Below are 12,902 nucleotides of genomic sequence, written 5' to 3'. Positions count from 1 at the left end.
CTCTTACATATACTTAGAGTAATATCAAAATTGGAAACATACTGTACACATAATTTTGTATTATTTAATGTGCAACAGTATATAACAATATATATGTTAACAGGGCATGGTTAATATACTTCCCTTGTTTCTGCTTTCTTAATGCTCTCCTTTTTTATACGTTCTTGCTGTTCCTTTGATTACTACTTTTGTTATATGGATCATGCTTTATTTCATCATAGTTTCTCCAGATACTTGGAAAACATGTATTTCACTCTCCATTTTTCCTGTGAATACTTTAAAAAATTTTTTTTAACTTTCTACAAATATTATTCTAATCTTGAAAGTCAAGAATAAAATTATATCCTTTCATTTATAAAGAAATGTATACACTTTTGCTTTTTCCAAACCCACTTCCTGTTTAATGTTATTATGGTTTACAATTTAAAGTGCAATTGTTGCCGATAAATTATTGTGTTTACATTGTATTTTTCCTTGAAATAATTATTTTTAAGCTTACTTTTAAAGTTTAGTGGAACAGTAAATTAATAATATATTTTATTATTATATTTTGGACCTAACTATAAGTTAAGTGGCTTTATTGGTTTATTATTAAGAATTCTATGCCACTATGCCTCAAGTTCTTCATTTGGATTCATCTTTTGATTGGGGTCATACTTCCAGTAATTTATTGCAGGAAGAGAATATAATCAGTATATTTACTTCCAGAAGAGAATATAATTAGATCACTTTGACCTTGGCAGGTCTGAGAATATTTTTCTGATGCCTTCACAGATGGCCAATAACTTAGTTATAAAATTCTGAGTCAAAAACTTTTTCCCCACAAAACTGAAGATTTTGCTCACTTGTGATCCTTATGAGTAAATTCTAAGAAGTATGAGACACTTGAATCATTTCTTTCTAGATAACATTTTCCCTCTTATAATCCAATAACTTTGCCAGAGCGTGTCTAGGCATTTCTGCCTTTATAAATTTTGCATGGATTGCAGTAAGCCCTCCTCCCACACATTCTTGTATCTTTTTTATCCCAAGGAGATTTTCTTTGTGTTGTACGTAATTACTTCAGCTCTCTTTATTCTGCCCTCTTTCTCAGGAACAATTGTCACCACATGGGGACAGTGCTGAGATTAAATATCCAGGTGTGGAATCAGGCCCACCTGGGGTCACACAAGCTCTGTGATCTTGGGCATGTTTATTAATCTTCCTAAAGCTGTTTCTTCATGTGTGAAAACACGGTGACAATACCTTGCAAGGATTAAATATGATGCTTATAAATGGATTAGCATAATGACTAATACCTGAGAAGTATCAGGTTGCAAGGTAATTGGGGTTTTGTCTTCTTGTTCAGACTCAAGTAGAAAGAAAGGAAGAGCAAGGAAAACACTTTTTTATGATTATAACCTCACGTTTGCTTCATCTTAATTTTGCACATGATACTTAATCCACAGTGCTTGGAATAATTGTGTTTTTAATTTTTCCCTCTGTTAAGAGTGTTAAGATGTTGTAACCCTTTTATATAACCCAATAATTTTGTTATAATGTGAATAATTTCTAATTTATCTGTGTGCAATGAAGATATTCAGGCATTAGCATGAATTTTTAAGCAAGTATTCTTTTTAATATTTGTTTATTTGTCTGTGCCAGGTCTTAGTTGTGGCATGTGGCATCTAGTTCCCTGACCAGGGATCAAACCTGGGCCCCCTGCACTGGGAGCTCTGAGTCTTAGCCACTGGACCACATTATGGAAACTCCTAATGTGAATTACGTTTAATAACATAAAAAGCTAATCCATGTGGTAGACGCTACAGCTCTAGAGTAAGTTTGGGATTTGTTGCTGTTGATTTGTTGTTTGTTCTGTCCCCCTATACCTACGTCACCCATGTTAATGGCCAGGCCTTCCATGAGTGACAGCTCACAATCCTATTAGACTACTTAGCAGCTGCCATTACTGTTACAATAATGTCACAGACCACTTCCAGGCTCCTCTTTCTGCTCTCTTACATCTTCTTCCTGCCCTCTGGTTCTTTGGGAATTGCATTCTCTTATGAGATATCAAAAGATTGGGAAGAACAGGAAAGATCTCAGGGCTCTGGCTACCTCCAATGGATAGAGAGGAAAACAGGATTGCAAATACACGCTTAAAATAAAATAAACCTTTCAAGAGACTCGTCCACTTAATGATAACCCTGTGTAGCCAGAAGCTTTCCTCCTTGCCCATGTTAGCAGAGAGGGAGGGGGATTTACCCTTTCAAAGACCACCATTCTGGGACTTCCCTGGTGATCCAGTGGTTAAGACTCTGCGCTTCCAAGGCTGGAAATGCAAGTTTGATCCCTTGTTGGAGAACTAAGATCCCATGCCAGCAGCCAAGGAAAACACCACCGTTCTTCCAGGTATCCAGGCCCCCACACACATCCATGTGGCTGTTGGAGAATGAGATGGGAAGTTCAGCCAAGTCTTCAGGCCCAGAGCCACCTTCCTGCTGAACCAGCCGATGCTGGCCCTGATCAGCTCCAAGAGGCACCATCTCAGGGCCAGAGCTTGTTCTGAAACCTCAGTGACCTCTGTCTGCTCCTGCACTCCCGCCCCACCCAGTCACCCTGGCTCCTTGGGGGTTCGGAGGTGCAGGGTTTGAGGTTTGGAGGAGGGGTCTTAGAGAAGGATTACATATGCATCCAAATCTTTATTTTCTTTTTAAAACGCAAGCACCAAAAATGTGACCCCGATGTCCTTTCAGGTTCTGCACTAACTTAAAGCCACCAGTGACTCTGGTCCAGCAGCCTAAGTCGTGGGAGGGCTTGGGGTATCATTCAGTGAAGCCAGAAAAGGGAAGACCACCAAGGGCCCCCAACTCCATCTCCAAGCCCTTGCAGAGCAGACCCTTGAGAACAGTGGTTCTCAAAGTGCAGTCCACCAGACAGCAGAACCAGCAGCACTCGGGAACCTGTGATAAAGGCAAACTCTTAGCCCCACCAGACCTACTGCGTTAGAAACTCAGATGGCCCTGCAATTTGTGTACTGCAATTTGTGCATTAACAGGCCCTTCAGATGATTCTGATGAATGCTACAGTTTGGGATCCATGGCTCAGATAACAAATGTCTCCCCATGTTTTCACAAGCAGAAGAAACTCTCCTGAGAGAAGACAGAGGAGAGTGCTGCCAGATTTCCTCAGCCCTCGTTCTTCCTCATATTTCATACTTGTTGTCTGTAGAGATTTTGTCTTTCTCTCTGCTTCCAAGAAGGGTTTCCCAGGTGACATAGTGGTAAAGAATCCATGTCCCACTGCAGGAGACTCAGATTCGATCCCTGGGTCTGGAAGATTGCCTGGAGGAAGAAACGACAACCCACTCCAGTGTTCTTGCCAGGAAAATTCCATGGACAGAGGAGTCTGGCTGGCTACCAATCCACGGGGTTGCAAAGAGTCAGAGCAACTGAGCATGCACACACGCCTAACCTTCGTGAGTCATTCTATGAGAACACGATGGTAACAGGGGCTGCAGCCCAGACCCCTTTTCAACCAGAAGCTCTCTTTGCAATCTCATGGCAACTTTGTGGGATGGATCATGTTATCCCCACTTTTCAGCTGAGGAAACTAAGTTTCAAAGAAGTTAACTGCCTTTTGAAAGTCCCCCTCCCTCCCTTCTGCAATGCCATCCAGCACCAGAACACCTGGGCACGTGTCTCAGCCCTGCCACCAACCCTGAGCCAGGGGCCCCGAACTTCACTGGTCTGAGCCTCTGTCTCCCCATCTGTAAGGTAGGAGTACAGCTGACCTGCCCAGCCCATCTGCCTCACAGAGTCATTTGCAGAGCCAAGTGGGAGGAGAAGACATAATACAGTGGTTATCTCTTAATTATCCTCAACTGTATGTGTAGGTGGGGTAGGGGGAGGTGGACAAAAGACGGTGGCCCAAGGAGTTTGGGGTGGGGAGGGGGGCAGGGAGAGAAACCACCAAGGATATAAGTTGCTGTGACAGAGTGTGAATGCAGGGGTTCTGAAGGGGTGTCTTACGAGGACTCTTCTGACTGAAAAGAACAAAACTAAAAGTAGCTTCGAAGGAAAAAAACCTCATATCACTAGAGGACACAGAGAAATGCCAAGACTCAAAAGATATCACCTGTTTCCTAGATGACGGATCCACTGATGCCCTGTCTCTTTCAGAAAACCCCATTCTCCCCTGCCTAGGAGGACGTCTCCATGAGAAGACAGACAGCTTTTATCACACACGTGTTGCAATCACAGGGAAAGAGAGCTTTCTTCCTCTAGCATCCTTCCCCCAGGAAAGGACCCTGATTGGCCCAGTTTGGGTCACATGACTTAAAAGACTTGCTCCTTGGAAGAAGAGCCACAACAAACCCCCATCTAGTCAAGGCTATGGTTTTTCCAGTGGTCACGTATGGGTGTGAGAGTTGACCGTGAAGACTGAGTGCCAAGGAACTGATGCTTTTGAACTGTGGTGTTGGAATGGCTCAAACCATTCAATCCTAAAGGGAATCAACCCTGAACATTCGCTGGAAGGATTAGTGCTGAAGCTGGAGCTCCAATACTTCGGCCACCTGATGGGAAGACCCAACTCACTGAAAAAGACCCTGATGCAGGGAAAGATTGAAAGCAGGAGGAGAAGGGGTGACAGAAGAGATGGTTTGATGGCATCACCAACTCAATGGACATGAGCTTGAGCAAACTCCAGGAGATAGTAAAGGACAGGGAAGCCTGGTGTCCTGCAGTCCATGGGGTTGCAAAGAGTCAGACACAAATAATAATAATAATAAATTTAACAAAAAAGAAGAGTCGGACACAACAAAGCAACTGAACAACGAGGTCACATGACCACCCTTCGATAGTCCTGCGGCCAGGCTGACATCATCCGCAAGAGCTGGATTTGAGGCTTGAAGAAAAGCGCATTCTGACACCTCATTTGAGTAGTTTGTTTTTATTGCAAAAGACCCCAAAAATTCCATCCCACAAGACATTCCAAAGGATCTCAGGCTGGAAGCTGTTCTCTGAAGTTTTCCAATTCCCCCTCACGTTTTCAACTTGGTCACACTGAAACTCCAGAGTGACAAGATCAAAAACTGACCTTCAGAAAACCACATCACCTGGCTCCAACCCCTGGTTTCAGGCACAATTCCCTCTTGGCTCTGAGCCCCATCTTGCTGTACCACTCCTGTAGCAAAGCCACACTGCATCCAGGTCAGGGTGGTCGTCGACCCTCATCCACCAGGTGTCTCCTCCATTCCAGGGCCAGGAGGGACTGGGCACAGCAGGCCAGCCAGGGCCCGCAGCGCCAGGGGACAAGGCTGTTGGACCAGCCAACCTGTGTTCACACACCCACTGCGGCTTGTAGGAGTAAAATGGTATAACTGGGAGCACAGCCAGAATGAAGTGAGAGTGGGGAAGGAAAGTTCCTCAAAAGGGGAAGAGATAGTGGTCAGAAAATGCATGCATGCATGAAAATGAAAGCAGCAAGCACACCAAGGGCCAGCTGGCCTCCACGGGCCTTCGTGGGGCATCTGACCTTACTGAGCCCTTCTCGCCGGTCACGTGGTCCGGTTTGACTCGCCAGCTCTGCGCAGCTGGCTTCTTACACCAGCTCCATGAAGAAGAGTTTCCATTTCCAAGACCATAGAGGGGAGGCTGTGGAATTTTTGGCCAGAGAACCCCAAGAGCGCATGAGTCAGCCATGAAGGCCCAGGTCCTGGGGCAGGGAAGAGGGGCTAACCCAGCAGAGGAAGGGGGAGGGGATAACCTGGACTGGGGCTAGGAGGGGACAGGACCCTCTCTCCTGCCCACCAGGGCCCCTCTCCAGGGACCCAGCTCAGGGCTGAGTCGGTCCTCCCCATGCAGGGAGGGAGTGCAGATTGCCTGCAACCAGGCTGAGTGAGTTGGGGAGCGGAGGGGAAGCTGGCTAGGGAGGTGGGGATTCATCTCTGACTTTCTCCTCCAACAGCTGCCCAATCCAGGAGCTGGAAACTGGCTTCCCCTCTGGACTGAATTCCTCACTCCCTGTCTCTTCTCCTCCTGCTGCTTCCAGCCAAGCCTGAGCCCCAACCCCACCCTTAGCCTGCTGACAAAGCCACCCCGGCCTCTGAGGAACAATAACCCCAACACCTGTATTACTACCAGAGTGCAGACTCTCCTGCAGGCTTCATCATCTATTAATCTGTGTGCTAAGCGGCTCGGTCATGCCCAGCTCTTTGCAACCCTGTGGACTGATGCATGCCAGGCTCCTCTGTCCATGGAATTCTCCAGGCAAGAATTCTGGAGCGGGTTGCCATTTCCTCCTCCAGGGGATCTTCCTGACCCAGGGATCGAACCCACATCTCCTGCACTGGCAGGTAGATTCTTTACCACTGCGCCACTTGGGTTCTCGTTAGTCTACATCATCTCATTAACCCTAACCCAGTATGGTGGCTTCTATAATTATCCCTATTTAGAGGTGAGCCAGTTGTAGAGAGAATATCCAGCTGTCCGCAAAACACACAACCAAGAAATGAGACAGCCAGCGTTCAGGTTCCCGTCTACTCTGGGGGGTCCAAGCCGGGCCCCCTCGCTGCTCTCCTGCCACCTCACGGCTGACCCAGGAAGCTTCCTGGTCATCCCTCTATTCATTCCACAAACCCTAGAGTCAGTGTTGCTAAAAGAGCTCTCTAAAACGGAGCCAAGAGGCCACTGAGGGAGTGAGACCTCTGCACGTCTCAGCCATATGGAAACTGACCTTTTGACCTCTCATTGTCTTCACAAAGACATCCAGAGCATCTGCTCAAAGTTCCAAGATGCTTATCGGACACTTACCCTAAAATAACTCAGGACAGCCTATCCCTTAAAGACAGGATTTCCTTCCTTGTGTCAGAGGACAGATCTGTGACTTTTGTCTTTGTGAGCCCCTGACTGTCTCTTCCTCATAACACTCTTTCTGGTTGACCCCAATCTGTGCCTCCAGACTGCAGGTCTTAAGAGCCCAAATGAAGTTCTTTGTTCTTTGAGGCCTTGATACTGATTGTTTTCCGACAACCTTGACATAACAGGATGTTAAAAAAAAAAAATGGAACTTTTTCAACTGTCTTCTTTTTGACTGAGGCCGCAGGCTGAGGTCAAAGGGTTAAGTTTCTACACATTCTAAAGAGAGGTTCTTGACCAACTATAGAGAACTTCCTAGGAAGGAGGTGAAGCAGAAAGGCAATGTCTTTACCAATCCCTCAACACGGGGGAAGGAAAGGCTGGGGTCAGTCAGAGACAGGAGGGCGGCAGGGTGGTATGGCTAGGCTATTATTATCTGTACCCTCCCACACCCCAAAGAGGCAGAGGGCAAGGCGCTTCTCCTTCACCTTAACCCAAGTGAGAGCCACGCAGGGCATGGGCTGTGTCCTGCGGACACCCGAACCCTCCAGGCAAGAGGCCGGCTGCTCCAACAGCAGGTATGGAAAGATGCCTGCCAAGGGGTGAGATTGCCCTCCCGCAACTGTGGGGCAATTGCTGGGGTCCTATGGCCAGACCCCCATCAAAGGGGGCCTGCCTCCAGGATGGAGGGACCCCAAATGAGGGCCTGCGTGGAGACTTCTGCTGGAAGTCAGAGCAGAGTAGAGAGAGGCGAGATGCTGTAAAGGATCAGTGAAGGGGGGTTCTGACAAACCCACAAAAGTTACCCTCGCCCTGAGAGAGTCAGCATTTGAGCCCCACCCATGAGGACTCCAAGGCCAGCTGATGCGTGTCCTGGTCACTGAGACCTCTGTGACCCCTTGTCTCTCCTGTCTCCGTCCCCCTAGAAGGGCCAGAGGTGACGTGGTGAGCAGGGAAGGAGGGTGAAAGGGTAGGTGGCACCAGTGAAGAGGCCACCTCCCTACCCCACAACCCCCACCCCCACCCCTCTTCAGCCCCCACCAGGCAGACCAAGCACTCTCACTGGGATGAGAGATGGAACTCTGGACTCAACTTTTCACTTCCTGAAAATTAAGAGCTGCAAGATCTCCTCCACAGATAGAGAAGAACGAGAAATTAGGTTTAACGGAGAGCATTTAGAGGGAATAGAGATTGGTTTTTGTCTATACTTCACTGAGTGCAGAGCATTCAATAAGCTGGTTATGTTTCGTGAATCACCTGCTCTACACCCCATACGGTGCTGGGAATGAGGGACACAGCAGTGAACACATCCAGGGTTCCTCGTGGTCCTTCTGGCATTTCCATGAGAGTGGAATTCCAGGTCTATGCCCACCACTGCTGTGTTTCCCCGCCGCCCCTCAGCCATGTTTCTCAAAGGGTAACTCATGGATACCCTCTGCTTGGTATGTACAGACTCAGGACCCACATGTTGAGCCTGATCTTGACTAATCAATTCCTCCATCCCCCTGCCTCAGAGCTGAACTTATTCTCCAGCTTCGAGATGCGTGGCTCCGAGTTCTATGTAAAAATTCCTGTGCAGTCCCTCATTCCTAGCCCTTTATCCCACAGCCTTCCTGAGTGTGGAAGTGTGTCCATCCATCCAACAAAGATGTATGGGACACTTATCAGGTGGCGGGCTCTGTGCTAAAATAAAGACGAGGATGACACGGTCCCTCGTTCTGAGTAGCTCCAAGTGTGAGCACCAGGAGAGGGGATGGAAGGAAGGGGAAATGAAGGAGAAGAGGCTTATAGGCAGGGGTTTACACTAAGGTGTAGCAGGACTAATACAGACCGGTGTAAGAGGTGCTATAGGAGTTAAGAGCAGAGACCTGACATGTCACAAAGCAGGTGACACTTGAGCCTGGAGTGGGTTGAAGAAATTGCCTGGACAAATCATAGGACGGACACGGCAAGATCTAGGGACCAGGGCGTGTCCAGCCTGTGTGCAGTGCTCCCTTCTACCAGCAGAGGGTGCTTATCAGGGCACAAATCCCATCCTGAGGGCTCCACCCCCACGACCTCATCCAAACCCAATTATTTCCCAAAGGCCCCAGCCTCCAAGTATCATCACGTTGGGGATTAACATATGAATTTGGGGGAAAGGAACATTCAGTCCATAGCAGAAGTCAATATAGGATTTTAAGCTATAGAATCAGCTTTATTAGCCAGAAAGACAAATTTGACAGCAATGTGGAAGACAAACCGTGTCTAACTCAATTTTTCCTTGTACTGTAAGGCTGCCCATTAGCAGAGCGGTGTGACTCAACACTAAAGAGGAAGGGTCTGGCTTCTGATCAAGACATCTGGCCGTCAGGTTCTCCCAGGCAATCTGCTGGCCTCAGGCTTCCCCGTATACAGGACCACGCTGAGTGGAGACTGAATGGTCAGCAGGGGGCACCAGAGGACTGGTGACTGGACTGTCTCAAGGCTGGTCAGAGCCTTCCCACCACGTGGTGAAAAGGAAAATCTTCCAGGTTCCAGACCCTGGCACAGCCTGATCCCTTGGGTTCCATCATTTCCAGCCTCTCCCACCCCTCACCCTAACCCCACTCTGACCTCAAATAAGAGATCAGAAAAGCAAGGAGGTGGGATTTTTTTCCCCCAAAATTCAGGGCAAACATGCACACATACTTTTTTTTTTTAAGGCTCTTCCCAGTTTCTTAGGAAGGTTTTTACCCACCAAACTCAGTAATTTCCTGACCAAGTTTTGGGTCATACTTTTGTGTGTTCCTAAACTAATGCTCTGAGCTGTGAGCAAGGACCCTTCTCAGAACATAAAATCACAAGCTAGACCTGGGTGTGAGCCTCAGAACTAATTACAATCTGGTTATAATTCACACGACTGAAGCGACTTAGCAGCAGCAGCAATAATTCACACTCTTGAGAGTAACTCACAATTTAAATCTATATTTATTAATATATTTACCATAGGTGATCTGTACTGGGAGGAGGAAAGGACCATCTAAATGTCCAAAATTAAGGGACACCTGGAGAAGGAACTGGCAACCCACTCCAGTATTCTTGCCTAGAGAATCCCCATGGACAGAGGAGGCTGGCAGGCTACAGTCCACGGGGTCGCAAGAGTCGGACACAACTTAGCAACTAAACCACCACCACCAGCAAATGTAGAACATCAACAGGAAGGAACTGTGTGTCACCAGTAAAATGGAAATTATGTACTTGTAGGAAAATTTGGTAAGAGAGTAGAAATGCCTGTCTTTTCTTTTTGTAGGGGAAGGGGTATGCACTAAAAGAGTTTCGACTCAAATGGCTATCATCAAAAAAAAAATCCACACATAATAAACACTGGAGAGGAAGTGGGGAGAAGGGAGCCCTTCTACACTGTTCGTGGAAATGTAAATTGGTACAGCCACTGTGGAGAACGGTATATTGAAGTGAAGTCGCTCAGTCACGTCTGACTCTTTGCGACCCCACGGACATCAGGCTCCTCCGTCCATGGGATTTTCTAGCCAAGAGTACTGGAGTGGGTTGCCATTTCCTTCTACAGGGAACTTCCCGACCCAGGGATCGAACCCAGGTCTCCCACATTGTAGACAGACGCTTTACTGAGAACAGTATACGGAAGTTCCTTAAAAAACTAAAAATAGAACTCCCCTGTGATCCTGCAATCCCACTCCTGGGCATACATCCAGAGAAAAACATGATCTGAAAGGATACATGCACCCCAGTGTTCACTGCAGCTCTGTTGGCCAAGACGTGAAAGCAACCTAATATTCCGCGACAGAGGAACGGATAAAGAAGACACGGTACAGATATACCATGGTATATTACTCAGCAGCCATTAAAAATAATGAAATAATGCCATGTGCAGCAGTACAGATAGATCTAGAGATTGTCATATTGAGTGAAGTCAGATGGAAAACAAATATCCTATGAGCAGAATCTGGAAAGAAATAATACAAACGAAGTTGTTTACAAAACAGAAACAGACTCGTAGACTTAAAGAAGGAATTTATGGTTACCAGGCGGGTAGGGATAGTTAGGGAATTGGGGGCTGACATGTATACACTGCTGTATTTAAAATGGAGAACCAACAAGAACCTACTGTATAACAGGGGGAACTCCGCTCAGAATTATGTAACAACCTAAATGGGAAAAGAATTTGAAAAAGAATAGATGCATGTAAGTGAGCAACTGAACCACTTGGCTGTACACGTGAAACTATCACAGCATTCTTAATCAACTATACTCCAATATAAAATTAAAAGAATTTTTTTGTTGTTGTTGTTTTTTTTTTCCTGTAAAATCATTTTATTTTCTGCAAGGTAAACATTTTTCTTAGGCATTGTTACCAGAACAACCTCTTTGTAGGGTTTTATAGTTTGGAATAACTATATATTTTTTAAAAAATTGTATTTATTTTATAGAGTTGTAATACAAAAAATGATTTATAGGCTATATTTTTTAGGAAGAAGTTACTAGACTATATTGCTATTGAAGAAACTTTCCTATTTAAATCTATGATATGGAATGAAAAGATGATTAAAAAGTCTTCTGATCAAAAAGCTTGAGATCATCAAAGGAATGTTTAGTTTCCTCCACAGAGAGCCACCAGGATTTTTTCATAATCTCCTTTGGTTTCATCCAGGATGGCTTGACAGAGAGAGATGCCATACAACTTCTGATAGCATGCTTTGATGTCATTCATGTCGATTTCAGAGCGGGAAACCATAATCCTGATCAGTGTCTTATGACGAGTTCCAACACCCTTCATAGCCTGATGGAGCTTCTCAGCAAAGAACATTGGCTTGTTTGTAGCACACTTCACAATAACTGTGAGGCATTTCTCGATGTCACCTTTCAACTCCAGGTCCAGAACTTTGTTCATGTCATGCTTACTATACTTGGAATATTTCTGAAACACTCTGCGAAGATGGGGATAGCTCCTGGTGGTAAGAATGGTAGTGAACACATTCACATCTGTCCCTTTTCTTCTTTCTCCTGCTTCATATAAAGCCCTGGCATCTGAATCAGCCAAGTCGTCATTTACAGCAAGCTCCTCAGATCGGTCACCCTTAGCAAGAGAAAGCAAAGCCTTCTCATAATCTCCAGATGTGTCTGAGGGGATGTCTTTAGCCAGATCTCTCTTCAGTTCTTCTCTATAGACTCTGTTAATTTCTCTGATTTCTCTGTTAGTTCTTGATGCCAGAATTTCATTCAGAGTGTCTTCATCAGTCCCAAGGCCCTTCATGGCAGCACGGAGCTCTTCGGCATCAAACTGGGCTGGAGTTTTCAATAGAGCCAAAACAACTTCCTCAAGGTGACCGAGGAGGGCTTTCTTCAGAACTTCATCCAGGGGCTTTCCTTTCTCCTGCAGATAGGCTGCTTTGATCTGCTGACGGTGTGCATTGTTTCTCTTAGTCAGAATTTCAATGATGGTTGCTTCATCCACACCTTTAACTGTGATTGCTTTATGCAAGGCCTCAACATCCGGGGATGGATTGAAGGTAGGATAGGGGCACACTGCTGACCCAGGACCACCTTCGGATCCTTTCACAGTTTTAATGTATTCCTGTTCTTCATTTTCCATAAACCAGGCCTGCTTGAGGAATTCAGATACCATTGCCATTTTTGAAGGATCTTTTTGTTTTTTTCACCTCCCTACAAAGAACTAAAGAGAGAGTCTCCTCTGAACGGTTTGTGGTGGAAGTGGAACCTTGAGCTTCTTTTGTTAAGTTTTTACTCATTCCTGGAGGCAAATGTATTCTTCCTTCCCGGAGAGAGTGAAGGCAGGCAGAGGAGTATCCTGCTTGGTTGGGAATTTGATTGCTTGCTCGTTTATTTGAAAGAATAAGTGAGTATAATGCCTGTTTTATATATTTCTGTATTCCGGTACATTGTGTAATTCTTAGGTACCAAACTATTAGCATTTTGTCAATATAGCAACATTAATTCAATATTTTTTAAAACCTGAAACCCTAACCATTTTCATATTGAGGTGTACCTAAGAATTATCGGTTACATTAAAATTTCAACTCACACAAAGGTTAACTCTATTAGAAA

The 12,902-nt window shown here is 45.7% G+C and overlaps 1 protein-coding gene across 1 annotated transcript; it reads right to left on the bottom strand.

The window, feature by feature from the left end:
• Positions 1 to 11,126: 11,126 nt before the first annotated feature.
• On the bottom strand, positions 11,127 to 12,567 carry LOC120855807 (annexin A1-like). The gene has a single exon (XM_040230568.1). The coding sequence runs from the start codon at positions 12,466 to 12,468 to the stop codon at positions 11,428 to 11,430; it is 1,041 nt and encodes a 346-aa protein (XP_040086502.1). The 5' UTR covers positions 12,469 to 12,567; the 3' UTR covers positions 11,127 to 11,427.
• Positions 12,568 to 12,902: the final 335 nt, after the last annotated feature.

Source organism: Oryx dammah, unplaced genomic scaffold (genome assembly GCF_014754425.2).
Source record: "Oryx dammah isolate SB20612 unplaced genomic scaffold, SCBI_Odam_1.1 HiC_scaffold_28, whole genome shotgun sequence".
NCBI lineage: Eukaryota > Metazoa > Chordata > Mammalia > Artiodactyla > Bovidae > Oryx > Oryx dammah.
The sequence above is the reverse complement of the archived record's forward strand: the minus strand, read 5'-3'. Positions and strand labels throughout refer to the sequence as shown.

Excerpts from the sequence above, each read along its gene's own strand:
- LOC120855807 (XM_040230568.1), bottom strand. The coding sequence starts at position 12,468 with ATGGCAATGGTATCTGAATTCCTCAAGCAGGCCTGGTTTATGGAAAAT.